The following is a 17,475-nucleotide window of genomic DNA, read 5'->3' as shown; positions in this document are numbered from 1 at the left end:
AATGAGGGGGGCCCAGAGGGCTCAGTTGGAAAAGCAGGCAGCTCTTCATCTCAGGGTGGTGAGTTCGAGCCCCGTGTTGGGTGCAGGGATGACTAAAGAAAGAAAGAATGAAACTTTACGAAACATGGAGGGAAACCATTAAAGATGTTCATTCCAGTGGGTGCAAGGTGGAAGGGTTTCCTCCCCAGGCAACAGTGTGGTGAAGTGACATAGAATCCGTCTCACTGAAGGCATAAACCAGCCGCCTTAAAAACCAGCCTTGTGAGGCACCTGGGGGGCTCAGTCGGTTGAACGTCCGACCGCCTCTCAGTCTCAGCTCAGGCGGTGATTTCGAGGGACTGAGCCCCTAGTCGGGCTCCGGGCTGAGTGTGGAGCCTGCTTGAGATTCTTTCTCTCCGCCCCTCCCACGTGCACACACACGCGCACTCTCAATAGATAAATAAATAAATAAATAAATAAACCTAAAAAAGTAAAAATTAAAAAATAAGTAAAAACTAGACTTGTGACCAAAGCAGGGAAGGTTGGAACAGCAGGGCAGGACTGAAAGGAGAAAAGGGTCTGTGGGGAAAACAGGAAGCAAACTCCAACTCTAACAGGATGGCTGGCTCTGTCCAGAAGCACCCATTCGTGCCTGGCACGTGGTACAGACACTTGGGATCATTCTAGATGCCCAAGCTTCTCATACTGCACGCTAGCAATGGCAAAGCCAAAACCAGAGTATCCCGGAGCCACTAGGCTCCCCCCAGGGGAGTCATACCCCTCCCCCCGGTGGCAGCTGGGAGGGGACAGACCCATGTCTGTGCTCTGCACCCGCACAGCCCTCAGCAGGCCCAGCCCAGGGTCCTGCACCCCCAGAGGAGCCTTACAACTACCCTCCAACGGGGTCTGGTGCTGTTGTCAGTAAACCCCCGACAGCTGCAAGCCCCTGGCGAAGGGGCGGGGGGGGGGGGGGGCCTGGGCCTCCGGGCCTCTTCAGTGGGAAGGACGAGCCAGCCGGCCACCTCCTGCCCTCTCTGGAGGCCCTGGCTTGCGACTCACTGCCCCCGTCCCCAACGTAGGCGGGTCTGTGATTCCTACAGACTTCCTGTCCCAGGCCTGCCTTCCACTAAAGCTGGAGTGGTGACTGCCACGCCAAAGTGAGTTCAATTCCACGTACTCCCTGTCCAGCTGCTCCCCCCGGCCTCCCAGGACGCCCACCCACTCATCCTGCACTGCCTTCATGGCCACCTTCCCGCCTTGTCCCCATAGCCCTCGTGTGACGGATCCTTCTTCCCCTCCCATGTCATCACAAAATACCCAAGCTCTGGAACGCCTGGGGGCTCAGTCACTTCAGCGTCTGACTCTTGGTTTCCACCCAGGTCATGATCCCAGGGTCATGGGATCGAGCCCCGACTCGGGCTCTGTTCTGACAGCACAGAGCCTGCTTGAGATTTCCTCTCTCCCTCTCTCTCTGCCCCTCCCCTGCTCACTCACTCTCTCCATCTCAAAAAATAAGTAAATAAACTTCAAAAAAAAAAAACACCCAAGCCCCGTGAAATTCAATGGGCCAACTGCACACCCTTACGCTGGTGGCTGGAGTGCGGCTGGAGGAAGACAGTGAGGCGGAGTCTCCCACAGGCTCACGGTGCTTGTCTTGGCGTCCGGAGACCCCTCCCCCTTGGCGGGCGGGGGGTGGGGGGAGCCAAAGTGCATCCAGATAGTGTCAAATGTCCTGGGGACAAAACTAGTGGCTTTACCTGCAGGGTTGTGTGCCCAGAGCGAGTCAGAGGGACGTGTCAAACACCCGCATCTCAAACCTGAGAGCAGACGGACTTCAAGTCCATCTGACAAAGCCACCTGTTCTGGGTCACCTGCCAACTGCTGAGGGCCCCAACCTTCACCTTCTGCTCTCCCCAGGCCCAGAGTCTCGCCTGAGAACATAACTTGACTTTGGCTGTCTCACATACGGCTTCTACATAGGATGTGAAAACCTAACCTTGGACTAGTTGAACCTTGAACCAAATCATTGGAAAGAAGTGTTTGGGGGTGTGCGGCTGGCTCAGCTGGTTGAGCATCTGACTCTTTGGCTCAGGGCACGATCTCACGGTTCATGGGTTCAAGCCCCGAGTCTGGCTCTGTGCTGACAGCACAGAGTCTGCTTGGGATTCTCTCTCTCCCTCTCTCTCTCTCTCTCTCTCTCTCTGCCCCTCCCCCACTCACACGCTCTTCTTCAAATGAATAAATAAAGTTAAAGAAAAAAAGAAGTTTCCAAGGGTGCCCAATGGGCTCTGTCGGTGGAAGGTGCAACTCTTGATCTCATGGTTGTGAGTTCAAGCCCCACATTGTGGGTTGAGTTTACTTAAAAAAAGAAAAAGAAGATGGGGTGCCTGGGTGGCTCAGTTGGTTAACCATCTAACTTCAGCTCAGGTCATGATGTTATGGTTCGTGGGTTCGAGCCCCGTGTCGGGCTGAGCTGACAGCTCAGAGCCTGGACCCTGTTTCGGATTCTGTGTCTCCCTCTCTCTCTGCCCCTCCCCGGCTCATGCTCTCTTGCCTTCAAAAACAAACAGACATTAAAATTTTTTTTTTTTAAAAAGAAAGAAAAAGAAGTATTCGAAAAATAAAATAAAAACCAGTGCTTTGAACTTAACCACTATGTGTCCAGAGACTAAGTTTCAAATTCTTGTTAAAATACTTACTGCCAAAAAACTGGAGCCATGAGAAGAATCTACGATAAAAGAGATTTCAGATATTAGTTCAGTAAGTGATCAGAGACCATGTACTGAGCACCTCCTTCTAAGCCCCACCCCCTGGGGCAGGAAGGGGAATTAGGGTTTCAATAGGACGTTTAAGGGCACTCTGGGTCCTCAGCTTCCGTGGGGCACGCTCAGCGGGGGCCTGGGTCAGGGGTGGACACTCAGAGACGAACTTGCCTGGGCCCTTGGATCTTCCTGCCCAAAGTTCCTGTAAGATCTTTGCCTTGTCCATCACGTCGTAAACTTCCTCGGCCAGCTCCCGCACCTCTTTCAGGAAGGCCAGGTCGTTGACCTTCCCGGGCCTGCCAGCTGCAGCCCAGAACCTGGACGAACTTGAAATAAGTGGAATGAGTACTATGGACATCATTCTGCACGGGGCCCCCTTCCCTCGGGGTTCTCGGGCTCGACACCGAGTGCCCACGCGGCGTCCACCAAGCTGGCACGCATGTACCCTTCCACCCACCTGCCCTGCAGGACCCTCTCTCCTTAACCTTCCAATTGAAAATTAGAACGTTGTCATCAATCTCTCCGTTATCTGTGATGCTCAGCCACTGTATACGGTTACTGGTGGTCCCACGTGTTTCCCTTGCTCAGCACGCCCCGTGAGAGGGGCTGGGGACCGTGTCTCCATGACCGGCCCAGGCCCCAAGTGCGGAGGCCACGGGAGGGAGGTGAGCAGGCACGCCCCCCCGTAATGCTTTAGCCAGCCGGGCGAGCCGCTGGGGAAGGGGTGGAAAGTCTGTCCAGAGGGCACTCAAGCAGGCCCGGGGGAGGCCAAGCCCCCTCTCCCGTTCTCTCAGGCTGACATCTGAAAGGCAAAATGGCCCAGTGATGGGAAGACTGGGGTCCAGGGGCATATCGGCCGGAGACAGCACGTGCAAAGGCCCAGAGATGGGAAGGGGCTGAGGGGTTAGCCAGGGAGACAGAGACAGACAGAGAGGAGAGGGGAAGAGACAAGGGAACGAGAGAGGGAAGTCTATGGTGTGGACACATGCGGCCACATGACGGTCATGGGCAGGACCCTGCGTGGGCACCAGGGGGAGCTGGGACAGGCTTCACCAGGGACAATGGGGTCTCATTTCAATTCTAGAAGAGACCTCTGGTTGTGGGGGGAGGTAGGGTCCACCAGGACAAGGTGGAAGGGACAGGCAGGCTTCAAAAGAGGGAGGTGGGGACACCTGGAAGGCTCAGTCGGTTGAGCGTCTGACTTCAGCTCAAGTCATATCTCATGATTCGTGGGATCGAGCTCCACGTCGGGCTCTGTGCCGACAGCTCAGAGCCTGGAGCTGCTTCAGATTCTGTGTCTCCCTGTCTCTCTGCCCCTCCCCTGCTTGTGTGCACACTCTCTCTCTCTCAAAAAATCAATAAACATTAAAAAAAGAAGAAGAAATCAGGGGTATCTGGGTGGCTCGGTCAGTTAAGCGTCTGACTTTGGCTCAAGTCACGATCTCATGGTTCATGAGTTTGAGCCCCGAGTCAGGCTCTGTGCTGACAGCTCAGAGCCTGGAGCCTGCTTCAGATTCTGTGTCTCCCTCTCTCTCTACCCCTCCCTTGCTCATGCTCAGTCTCGCTGTCTTTCAAAAATAATAAATAAACATTAAAAAAAAGGAAAACAAAGAAAGAGGGAGATGGACAGACTCACATACATCCCTGTGAGCCTTTAAAGAACTCGGTGTGGGGTGTGCTGCCACACCCACTTTATTTTCTGTGTTTCCGAGGCTTTGACACCTGGCTGCTGACTGCTGACCCCGGAGGGACAGCCCCTCCCAGGGCGACCCCCCCACCATTCCCTAGAGACACCGAGGGCTGGCCACGTGGTGATTTCCGTGTCTGCACATCTTACACGTCTGAAAGAACAAATCTCAGGCACCATGAAGAAGGGGCTTTGGGGAAAGGCAGGGTGCGGGATGTCCAGGGTAGAAAGGGGGGCCTCCGCCCCAGGTGGAAAGGGGGGCCTCCACCCCAGGAGAGCAAGACAGCTCTACAAGGCAGGGCAGGGACGTGTCGCTGAGGCCCACGTTCACAATGCCCTGTGGACACCAGGACAGAAGTCAGAGACCCCTTTCCAAGGGGGCCAGCGGTGGGTCAGATATTCAGGCCGCTGTCCATTTCCCATCGGGATGTCCACTGTCCACTTAGGCTTTAAACATAGTATCCCTTTGTCACATTTGTGAGAAACATTTTCTTGGGTTTGTTTGTTTGTTTTTTTAAGTAGGCTTCACGCCCAGCGTGGAGCCCAATGTGGGGCCTGAACTCACGACCTTGAGATCAAGACCCGAGCTGAGATCAAGAGTCAGACACTCAATCAACCCAGGCGCCCCTCTTTGGGTTTTTATTTGCCTTTGATTTCATTTGACTTCATTTCATTTTCAATGTTTATTATTTTATTTTCTTATATTTTCAATGTTTTTTTTTTTATTTTTGAGGGAGAGAGAGAGCAGGGGAGGGGCAGAGAGGGAGGAGGACAGAGGATCTGAAGCAGGGTCTGAGCTGACAGCACAGAGCCAACGTGGGACTCGAACTCACGAACCGTGAGATCATGACCTGAGCCAAAGTAGGATGTTTGACAGAGCCACCCAGGCACCCCCAGTGGGAATTTATCTTTAATCAGTAAGGCACAACAGACTTAAATAGGAAATCATTTCACCAGCTGCTGGGAGTGTGTTGAAGGGATCAGGTGTCCCATCACATTTAGCACATCCAGGAGGAAAAAAAATTGAAGCTGGGGGGCATTATTCCTGATTAGAGAGTTACAGAGTTTACGAGATTTCGTTCAATCCCAATTCCTGCACTTTGCAAATTAGAGAACACCGTGACCACGAAGTAACAGTTGTCAACAGGTAAATCTGCCTGCTTTGATAATATCAAAGCGTGTCTGATCCCTCCCTCGGACACGGTCATTTGACCCGCCATGAGGTCAGAACAGATCCAACAACACTGATACGTGAGTAAAACCAATTCAAGGCCTTTCAGGGCACAGTCCACTTAAACATGAAAAATGAGGCCCAGAGAATCTACATGGATTTGCTGAAACTCAATGCAGTGACACAGCAGGGCCAGGCCCATCCACACGCTGAATGTCACCAGTCACCTTCTGTCACGCTCCACGGAAACCTCACCTCCTAAAGGGTGGCCTTCACCTCGAGTGGGGTCAAGCACAAGAAAGCGCTTATTACTTCTGTCATCGCCTCATGTGAAAGGATTCCAAGGACCCTCGGTTCCATCCATGATGTCACAAATGGCAAGACATCATTCTTTTTCATCACTGAGTAGTATTGCACTGTATGGAACTAGAATATATCATGCTCAGTAAAGCAAGCCAGCCAGAGAAAGACAGATAGCATATGATCTCACTCTAATGTGGAATCTGAGAAAGACAACAGATGAACATAGGGGAAGGGAAGGGAAAATAAGATCAAGACGGAGAGGGAGGCAAACCATAAGAGACTCTTAAATGCAGAGAACAAAGTGGGAGGTTGATGGGGGTGGGGTGATGGGCTAGAAGGGTGACGGGCATTAAGGAAGGCACCTGTTGGGATGAGCCCTGAGTGTTAATAGATAAGTGACAAATTGCTGAAATCTACTCCTGAAACCAATCCTACGCTGTGTGTTAACTAACTTGAATTTAAGTTTAAAAATTAAACGAATGAACGAACGAACGAATAAATAAATAAATAAATAAATAAATAAAGGGGCCCTTGGAACCTCTGCTGGGAACCCGCAGAATTAATCACACTGTATCACACTGCTGTACTCCAAGGCAAGTGTCGCTGTCACAATGAGCTGGTCGGATGTTCTTTTTCCAATTGTTATTTCAAAAGTACCTCGATTGTCCCTAAGACCAGATCATGAGAAGTGTTTACGGTGGGAAAAATACATAGAAAATCCCGGGATTAAACACTGATGTGTGAGTGTGCACGCGCACGTGTGCAGGTGTGAGAGGGCACGTGCGAGCGGGCCCAGGGAAGTCCCAAAACTGTAGTAGGATTTGGGTGGACAGCAAGTTGTGCCTTCTTGAGTCCAGGTCTGTCTTTGGTCCCTTATCAAGGAATGCTTGACCTTGTAAGGTATAGAAGGAAGTTGGGGGGGGGGGGTCATGACACTCAAGAAAAGGCCACCTGCCAGGGGATGGAAATTGTCTCTCAGCTCTCCCACTGTTAATACCCTCTGGAATCACCGGGTTCCAGAAAGGGCCTCAGTGCATCAGAAGCAGCAGAAGCACTCAGGCCCAGCCCTTAGTTTCTGACGAGGAAACTGAGAGCTACCGAGGGGTCCCCTGGAGTCAGTGTTTCTCCAGCAGTGTCTCCCTCGGAAAAGCCTCTTTAAAACAGGATCCCGGGGCACCCGGGTAGTTAGGCGTCTGACTCTGACTCAGGGCATAGTGTCACGGTTTGTGCGTTTGAGCCTCATATTGGGTGAGCCCCGCTTGGGGTGCACTTGAGCCCCACTTCGCATTCTCTCTCTCTCTCTCTCTCTGCTCCCTCCGCCGCCCCCGTTTGTGGGCATGCTCTCTCTAAATAATAATAATTGGGGCGCCTGGGAGGCTCAGTCAGTTGAGTGTCCAACTCAGGCTCAGGTCATGATCTCATGGTCTGTGAGTTCAAGCCCCGCGTCCGGCTCTGTGCCGACAGCTCAGAGCCTGGAGCCTGCTTCGGATTCTGTGTCTCCCTCTCTCTCTGACCCTCCCCCGTTCATGCTCTGTCTCTCTCTCTCTGTCTCAAAAAAATAAAGGTTAAAAAAATTTTTTTAATAAATAAATAAATAATAATAGACAAACAAACAAACAAATAAACTACTGGGGCATCTGGGTGGCTCCATTGGTTAAACATCCAACTCTTGGTTTCAGGTCAAGTCATGATCCCGGGGTCACGGTCGTGAGATTGAGCCCCACATCAGGCTCTATGCTGACAGTGTGGAGCCTGCTTGGGATTCTCACTCTCTCGCTCTCTCTCTCTCTCTCTCTCTCTCGATCTCTGCCCTCCCCCTGCTTGCACAGACGTGAGCTCAAAAGCACACACACACACACACACACACACACACTCTCCCTCTCTCTCTCAAAATAAATAAACATTAAAAAAGAACTACCAGTCGGGGGGCCTGGGTGGCTCAGTCAGTTAAGCGTCCGACTTCGGCTCAGGTCACAATCTTGCGGTCCGTGAGTTCGAGCCCCGCGTCGGGCTCTGTGCTGACAGCTCAGAGCCTGGAGCCTGTTTCAGATTCTGTGTCTCCCTCTCTCTCTGCCCCTCCCCCGTTCATGCTCTGTCTCTCTCTGTCTCAAAAATAAATAAACGTTAAAAAAAATTTTTTTTTAAAAAGAACTACCAGTAAAATAACTGTTAAAAAAAAGACAAAAACTTCTATGGAAACCTAAGTTGAAATGCTCTTCAGCAATAAGGATAGACCGATGGCAAATGGAACAACACAGACAGACAGACCTTAAGAGCATCACGCTCAGTGGAAAACAACAAACCAATCTCCTAAGGTTACAGTCTATGTAATTCACCTTATGTGACCTCACATAAATTTATCTAAATGCTGTATAATTGTACATAATGTAATTTATATATAATTACAGCTCAAAATGAGAAGAGTATGGAGGCAGAGGACACTCGTGGCTGCTGGGGACAAGACAGGCACAGAGGGGTGGGCACAGCTATGCAGGGAGATCCTGAAGGATTTTCTGTGCATTGATTAAACTGATACAAGATACTGATTGAACACGATCAAGATATATATTGATTGTGATGGTGGTTACATGAACCTATACAAGAGATCAAATTGGATAGAGATACACACACACACACTCACACACACACACACACACAGACAAATGAGTGCGTGTAAAACTGATGAAAATAGAGTAAGACCTGGAGTCTACTTAACAATATTGTAACAATGTCAATTTCTTGGTTTTGATATTGTACTAGAGTCATAGAAGTTCACGATTTGAAGAAGTCAAACTCACTGTACCATTTTACAACTTTTTAAAGTCATAATCACTTCAAAATGAAAGTTAAAAAGTAATGAAGTCAAAAAATAAATGATGAACTCAGGTAAGAATATTTACAACCGTTATCACAAAGGGTTTAGCGCCTTAATATGTAAAGAGCCTCTGGACATCAAGAAGAAAAATTACAAACCAAGAGAAAAATGGACAAAGGACATGAATATTTTACAGGGAAAAGAAGTATAAAGTGTACATGGAGGCATAAAAATAGGTTCAACATCCCTATAATAAGAAAAATGCAAATAGAACTGTACTGATACATCGTTTCTCATCAGGAAATTGATGAGATGGGGAACCTGGCTGGCTCACTTGGTAAGGCATGCGACTCCTGATCTCAGGGTTGTGAGTTCAAGCCCTACATTGGGCATAGAGTCTACTTTAAAAATAAATGAAATGAAATGTAATGAAATATAAAATAAAACGAGTAAGGAAATAGATGAGAAATCAGATAGGTAGAAATGTCGAAGTTTAACAAGACCTCACCAGGGAAAAAGATATCCTCACATCTTGGAAGACAGATGCAGAATATTATAATCCCCATAAAGGAGCAATTGGAAAACACCATCAAAATTAAAAATGTATTTATGTCTTGACTTTGAAATCTGCTTCTAGAAATCACTGCTACATCATACACATACACTACTATGAAGCAGCAGAAGTTGTTAGCAAAATACAGCAACAAGGTAGAGTTAATAAAGCAACAGTGTAGAAAAGTGAAATAAAAAATACTCAATTTACATAAATAAAGGCAATAAAGAGGAAAAGGAGAGAACAGAAGAGACCACAAAAGCGGAAAATAAGTCCCAGGGTGCCTGGGTGGCTCAGTCGGTTGAGCATCAGACTCTCAGGTAGTATCCCAGGGACATGGGATCGAGCCCCAAATAGGAATCTGTGCTGAGTGTGGAGCCTGCTTAAGATTTTGTCTCTCTCTTTCTCTCCCTCTCTCTCTTTCTCTCTCTCTCTCTCTCTCTCTCTCGAATAAAAAAAGAAAAAGAAAGCAAGTGCCAATACATAAATTCAGTATATTAAGTATAAATAGTCCCTACATTAAAAGGCAGATTGTCAGACTGGAAAATAAAGCAAGAACCAACTATATGCTGTCTAAACTTTTTTTTTAATTTTTTTTAACGTGTATTTATTTTTGAGAGACAGAACGTGAGCAGGGGAGGAGCAGAGAGAGACAGAGACACAGAATCAGAAGCAGCCTCCAGGCTCTGACAGCACAGAGTCCGACACGGGGCTCAAACTCACGAACCGTGAGATCATGACCTGAGCCAAAGTCGGATGCTTAACCAACTAAGCCACGCAAGTGCCCCTGTGCTGTCTAAACTTCAAATGTAAAGATACAGATAGGCAAAGAGTAAAAAGACGAAAAAAGACACGTTGTGAGACACTAATCCAAAGAAAACTACTGCATCTATGTAAATATCAAAGTAGACTTCAAAACACTGACCACCACCAGAATAAAGAGATTACATATCATTATACAACACAGTGTGTATTATGTATACTATTTGTTGCATATATAATAAAATACACGACATGCATAAGAGATGTAATCGTACGGAACCATTAGGTCATGATAAATGGGTCCATGAAGAAAATATAACAATTTGAAAGCATATATGCACCAACATCAGAGCTTCAAAGTAAACAGAGCAAAGACCAAGAGAACTGAAAAGAAAAATAGAAAATTCCACAATTATGATTGGAGATTTCATTTGCTTTCTCGACAATTTATAGAACAAGGAGACAGGATATCAGTAAAGATGTTGAAGATTTGAAAAAATCCCACCCACCAGCAGAAGGCAAATCATTTCCTTGGTTTCATGTTAAATATTCATCAAAGGAGACCATATACCAGAGCCATAAAATGAGCTTCAACAAAGTTAAAAAGACCTAAATCACGCAGAGTTCTCGGACCACAGTGGAATTATACGTGTATTAGCAATAAAGAAGATCCAAGGAAAATCTTCAAACACTTAGAAATTAAGCATGTAACCTACAAATAACCCATGAGTCAAAGAAGAAACCACAGTGCCAATCAATTAATATTTTGAACTTAATGCAAATGACAATACATATCGAAATTTCTGATAGCTGAAAGCAGTGCCCAGGAAGAAATATGAGGCTTTTAATCTTTACATTAGAAAAGGTCTAAAAGCAATAATCTCAGGTTGATCATAAAGAAAGTAGAAAAAGGGGAGCCTGGGTGGCGCAGTAAATTAGGCATCCAACTCTTGATTTTGGCTCAGGTCATGATCTCAGGATTCCATGCTGACCTTGGAGCCGCTTAGGATTCTCTCTCTCTCCCTCTAACCCTCTCCCCTGCTCTCTGTGTCTCTAAAATAAATTTTTTAAGTAGATTAAGAACACATTAAACTCTAAATAAAAGAAAGAAAAAGCATCTAGGCAAGGAAAACAAGAAGTAAAACTATTTACAGATGGCAAGATCATGTATGTAAAAAATCCTAAAGGTTATATTAAAGCCACAGCAATGGTTGTCCATATTTTTAAAAAATTGTAAGCAATACCAAAAAACATGAACTACTTAGGAATACATTTAACAAAATGTACATAAAACTGAAAACTACCAAAACATTCCTGAGAGAAATTCTAGAAAACTTAAATCAATGGAGACATTATATGATGCTCATGGATTGGAAGGCTCCATGTTGTTAAAATCTCAATTCTTTCTCGACTAATCTATACGTTGAATGCAGTCCCCTGAGATAACTGCCATCCACACGCACAAGAATGAAGTCAGAGTCCTTCCTCACACCATACACAAAGGCCAACTCAAAATGGATCATAGACCAAAACTTAGGAGCTGAAACTAAAAAGTTCTCCGAATGAAACAAGGAGTAAATCTTCATGGTCATGGGTCAGACAACGCCTTTTAGATAGGACACCAAAAGTGCAGGGAACATGAGAAAAAATGGATGAGTGGGACTTCATCACAATTAAACACAGTATGTTCCAAAGGATACAATGAACCAAGTGGAAAAACGACCAACAAAATGGGGGTGGGGGAAATATGTGCAAATCATATGTCTCTGGTACAGAGCTTGTGTCCAGACTATATGAAGGACTCTCACAACTCAATAACAAAACGACTGATAACCCGATTAAAAATGGGCAAAGGTGGGTCGCCTGGGGGGCTCTGTCGGTTAAGCATCAAACTTTGGCTCAGGTCATGATCTCACAGTTCATGAGTTCTCTTTCTCAGACCATCTGTCTCTGTCTATCTTTCTCTCTCTCTCAAAAACGAACATTAAAAAATAATGGGGCGCCTGGGTGGCTCAGTCGGTTGAGCATCCGACTTCGACTCAGGTCATGATCTCACTGTTCATGAGTTTGATCCCTGGTTGGGGCTCTGGGCTGACAGCTCAGAGCCCGGAGCCTGCTTCGGATTCCGTGTCTCCCTCTCTCTCTGCCCCTCCCCTCCTGGCGCTGTCTCTCTCTCTCTCTCTCAAAAATAAATAAACATCTTGGGGCGCCTGGGTGGCTCAGTCGGTTAAGCGGCTGACTTCAGCTCAGGTCATGATCTCGCGGTCCGTGAGTTCGAGCCCCGCGTCGGGCTCTGTGCTGACAGCTCAGAGCCTGGAGCCTGTTTCAGATTCTGTGTCTCCCTCTCTCTGACCCTCCCCCGTTCATGCTCTGTCTCTCTCTGTCTCAAAAATAAATAAATGTAAAAAAAAAATTTTTTTTTAATAAATAAATAAATAAATAAATAAACATCTTAAAAAATGATGTAAATAAATAGGGCAAAGGAGCTGAACAGACATTTCACCAAAGAAGATACACAACTGGCCAGCGAGCGGTGAAAGGGTGGCCAATGTCATTAACCATCAGGGAAATGTAAATCTAAACCACAATGAGACACCACTTTGCGCCCACCTGGATGGCTATGCTCTAAAAGCCCTAAGCACCGGTGAGGCTATGGACCAGCAGACCCTCATACACCGTTGGTGGCAGGATAACATGGTACAGCCATTCTGGGAAAACCGACAGTTTCTGGAAACATTCAACACAAAGTCACCATACGACCTAGCATATCCCCAAGAGAAAGGAAGACATAAATCCACAGAAAAAAACTGCGTATGCATGTCTGTAGCGGCGTTATTCATAATTGCCAAAGTGTAGAAGCGACTCCAGTGACCATCCGCCGAGGGACAGAGAAACGAAACGTAGGAGAGCCGCACGGTGGACTCTGGCCAGCAATACACATGAATGGAGTACTCACACCCGCCACCGGGGACCAACCTTCAAGACCCTGTGCCGAGTGAAAGAAGCCAGTTACAAAAATACCTGCAAGTTTCCAAATTCCGTGAGAGGCCCAGAACAGTCAAAAGCCCAGAGACAGAAAGCCGGTTAGTGGATGTCTAGGCTACGAGAGCGGGGGAGCTGAGGGGGAGATGAGAAGTAAATGCTAATGGATACAGGTGGGCATTTTTTTTGGAGTAACAAAAAATATCCTAAAACTGACTATAGTAATGGTTGCACAAGTCTGTGAATAGACTGAGAACCAAGGCTTTGTTTTGCTTTGTTTTAAGGTAATTCCAAGCAAAATCCCAGGAGGTTTTTTGTAAGAATAAACCAGCTGAGGGGCACCTGAGTGGCTCAGTCGGTTGAGCATCCAACTTTGGCTCAGGTCTTGATCTCTCGGTGAGTTCCAGCCCCGCATCAGGCTCACTGCTGTCAGAGCAAAACCCACTTCAGATCCTCTGTCTCCCTCTCTCTGTCCCTCCCCCGCTCGTGCTCTCCCTCTCTCTTTCAAAAATAAACACTTAAAAAAAAAAAAAGAGGTGTGCCTGGGCAGCTCAGTTGGTTAAGCATCTGACTTTGGCTCAGGTCATGATCTCACGGTTCATGAGTTCGAGCCCCACATCGGGCTCTGTGCTGACTGCTCAGAGCCTGGAGCCTGCTTCGGATTCTGTGTCTCCCTCTCTCTCTCCCCCTCCCCCTGCTCACACTCTCTCGAAAATAAATAAACATTTTTTTTTAATTTTTTGAATGTTTTTTATTTATTTTTGAGACAGAGAGAGAGAGAGAGCATGAATGGGGGAGGGGCAGAGAGAGAGGGAGACACAGAATCGGAAGCAGGCTCCAGGCTCCGAGCCATCAGCCCAGAGCCCGACCCGGGGCTCGAACTCACGGACCGCAAGATCGTGACCTGGCTGAAGTCGGACGCTTAACCGACTGAGCCACCCAGGAGCCCCGAAAATAAATAAACATTTTAAAAATAATAATAATATTTTTAAAAAGAACAAACACGCTGGTTTTAAAGTTCACACAGAAATTCAAAAGAACTAAAATAATTTTGGAAAACAAAACGAAGGCGAAGGTCTTATACCACCTGATTTCGAGACTTTCTCTAAAGCAACAGTTACTGAGACTGTTTGCCAAAGAGAAATCATACACTGAAATAAGATGGGCAAGAACACAACTACATATTTTTATCGGAACACCTGGTTTGCAACGAAGGCACCAACATAGTTTAATGGGCGTAGGAGGTCTCCAACAAATGATATGAGCACAAGTCAACACCCATCAGAAGATAAACCTCAACACTTGCCCCACATCACATACAAAAATGTACTCAGAATGGATTGTGTGCCTAAACCACAGCTGTAACCACAAAACTTCTAAAAGAAGGAGAAAATCTTTCCTTCCTGAGGATCTTCGCGATCTCCAATGAAGTAAACGTTTCTGTTGAATGAAAAAAAAAAAAGAAGAAACCCGCTTCCTTTCAGAAAACAGCTCAGAAACTGGAAGAAGATATTCCCCATATGTCTTTCTGATAAAAGACTTGTAATCAGAATATGTAAAAAAACTCTAAGGATTCAACAAAAACAAAGATTAAAATGTAGCGATTAATTGTAATAAAAAGAGTGGACCAAACACTTCACGCGCGCGCGCGCACACACACACACACACACCCGGTTCAAATGGCCAATAAACACACGTAAAGACACTCACCCTCTCTTTTACGGTTCCAGACCCAATTCCAACATGGGGCAGGTCCCCCTACCCCCTGGCAACACCAGGCAATTCTCGGACACCAGCAGCGTATCCAAAAATTCAACGGACCTCTGACACCATCCACCCGGAGACCGCGTCAGACCCCGCAGGAGAAGGGCTCAGTCCCCCAGCACTGCCCCTCCCCCACTTGAGCTTCCAGTCGCCAGCTTATAGCTATTGTCACCTGTGCTCCCCACCGCCCTGCTACAGATCGGAGGCTCCAACGGCCTCCTTCTTAGCTTTGATTAATTGCCCAGGGTGGGGGCGCCTGGGTGACTCTTAATTCGGGGTTGTGAGTTCGAGCCCCACGTTGGGTATAGAGATTACTTAAAATAAATTTTTAAAAAACGTAAATTGCTAGAATGACTCCCAGAACTCAGGGAAACACTTAGGTTTACCGGTTTATTAAAGGATGGTGACCGGGGATACGAACCAACAGTCAGTTGGAAGAGGGGCTCAGACCCAGGTCTGGGGATGGGGCATGGAGCGCCCTGCCTCCCCAGGTACCAGGGCTCGCCCATCTCCAAGTGATCACTGACCCGGAAGCTCTCTGAACCCCTGGGCCTTTTGGGTTTTGTAAGATCTCCTAATGAAGGCGCCATCGATTAGATCAGGGGCCATTGGCTGATTTAACCTCCAGCCCCTCCCCCCCACCGGGATAGGGGGGTGGGCAGGAAAGTTCTAACCTCTAATCCCAAAGGTTGCTTCCCCGGGCAACCAGTACCCACCCCCCAGCCCTGGGGAGGGGTCCAAGAGTCGCCTTCATTAACATAACACAAGACACCTTTACAGCCCGGAGCACTCAGAAAATTCTAGGGGGTTGGGCGCTGACAGCCGGAAACTGGGGTTGATGACCAAACACAAGTGAGGAATAGATATTCGTTCAGGTGACCACATATCTACTCCGTACAAATCCCGGTACTGCAACATCCTTCATGGCTAGAGAAATCCATGAACAATACCTCAGATAACACGACTCCACCATGAGTACGGCCAAAGTAAGGAGACCCCAAAACCCCACGTGCTGGCAAGAAGGGGAGTCCTTGGAGCCCCCATATACTGATGCTGGGAGTCCCAGATTGTACATACGCTTTGGAAAACAGTCCAGAAGTTTATTATAAACTAAGACTCACTAAACACTCATCCCAACAGCTGCACTCTCTACAAAGACATTGTCTTAACACCGACAGCAGCTTTTCTCCTACATAGTCAAAACTGGAAATAGCCACCAGGCTCCTGCCTGCTGTGTGGCTGGTCTCCTGCTCTGGTCAGCAGCCCCTGTAAGGAGCCAGGTGCATCACGTGTGGGGAATGTCCCTGATTGGGGGATCCTGAATCTGCCTTATGACTGTGTTGCCCTTGATTTATGACTGGATGAAGCTGAAACCCAACTTGTGTGTGCGTCTCCATAGCATGAGAGTACCACTTGGCAAGTGAAAAAGGAGTGAGTTACTGGTACATACAACACACGCATAAATCTGGAAACATTTGGCTTCAGACACCAAGGGTGTATCTCGTACACGAAGTTCTGTAAAAGACAAATCTAGGGGTGCCTGGGTGGGTGACTCAGACAGTTAAGCGTGTCCCAACTTCTGCTCAGGTCATGATCTCGCGGTTCATGGGTTCGAGCCCCGCGTCGGGCTCTGTGCTGACAGCTCAGAGCCTGGAGCCTGCTTGGGATTCTGTGTCTCCCTCTTTTCTCTGTCCCTTCCCCACTTGGGCTCACTCTCTCTCAAAATAAATAAACTTAAAAAAAATTTAAAAAGACAAATCTAAATCTCATCCAGATGGCAGTAAGCAGGTAATTTGTTCCTGGGGTGGGGTAGGCTGGGAGGGGGGCACAGGGGATTTGCAGGGTGAATGGAATATTCCATCACGGCAGTGTTCGCCTAGGTAAACAAACATGTCAAGGCTCACCGTGCATTTACTTGTCATCGATTATTGTATAGATCAATAAAGTTGGTTTTTGACCATTAATTGTATTTCCGCTACCTGAGGAAGGAAAAATCAGTGACGTGGTATAACTTCTAAAAAGATGCCATTTGTGATAGCAACAAAAAAATAACACAGTAGCTGGGAAAAAGTGTGAAGAATGGTATCCGTGGCCTTCACGGGACAGTATCACTACCCGGTGCTGAGACGCTGAAAACCTAACTACACCATACGTCGCATAGTGATTGCGGGATTCCATGTGACACCAGTCGAACCCCCAACAGAATATTCTCACCGACCTTGACAAGTTTGTAAAATGTATAGACTTCCCTGAAGGAGGAAAGCGAGGTAGGAGGGTTTGCCCTATCAGACACAAGACACCAGAAAGGTCTAGGAAGAAAGCCAGCGAGGTGCAGTCGGGGGTGGCCTGATGGGTCTCCGGAACAGACAGAGACGTCCAGAGCCGATCCGGGGGCCGAGGAAAGCGCGATGTCTGTCCGAGATCCACCGCATATCCATGGAGTTATCCAAATGGGGGTTGTACCCCACCCATAGACATTGTACCCCACCCATAGACATAAAGCCCAGATGAACGCAATACTTATGTGTGAAAGGGAAAACTAGGGTGTAAAAATAAAACAAGGAGAAATCTACAAATAAAAACTGGCAGAATACACCTGACTACCCATGTTCTCCATTTCCCCCGAGAGGCATCAGCCGGGCACAGAGAGTGCTCACAGGAGAGACCAGCCCCGGAAAGCAGTGTGAGGGTACACGG

General features: G+C 47.4%; 1 protein-coding gene across 1 annotated transcript in view; it reads right to left on the bottom strand.

Moving 5' to 3' along the window:
• Positions 1-17,475, bottom strand: part of ABCA13 (ATP binding cassette subfamily A member 13) — a 349,570-nt gene that overhangs the window by 300,305 nt on the left and 31,790 nt on the right. Inside the window, 2 exon segments of the mRNA XM_032592494.1 lie at positions 2,679-2,707; positions 2,913-3,067. Coding sequence (XP_032448385.1) covers positions 2,679-2,707; positions 2,913-3,067 — 184 coding nt within the window.

This window comes from Lynx canadensis, chromosome A2 (assembly GCF_007474595.2).
Source record: "Lynx canadensis isolate LIC74 chromosome A2, mLynCan4.pri.v2, whole genome shotgun sequence".
In the NCBI taxonomy this organism is placed as follows: domain Eukaryota; kingdom Metazoa; phylum Chordata; class Mammalia; order Carnivora; family Felidae; genus Lynx; species Lynx canadensis.
The sequence above is the reverse complement of the archived record's forward strand: the minus strand, read 5'-3'. Positions and strand labels throughout refer to the sequence as shown.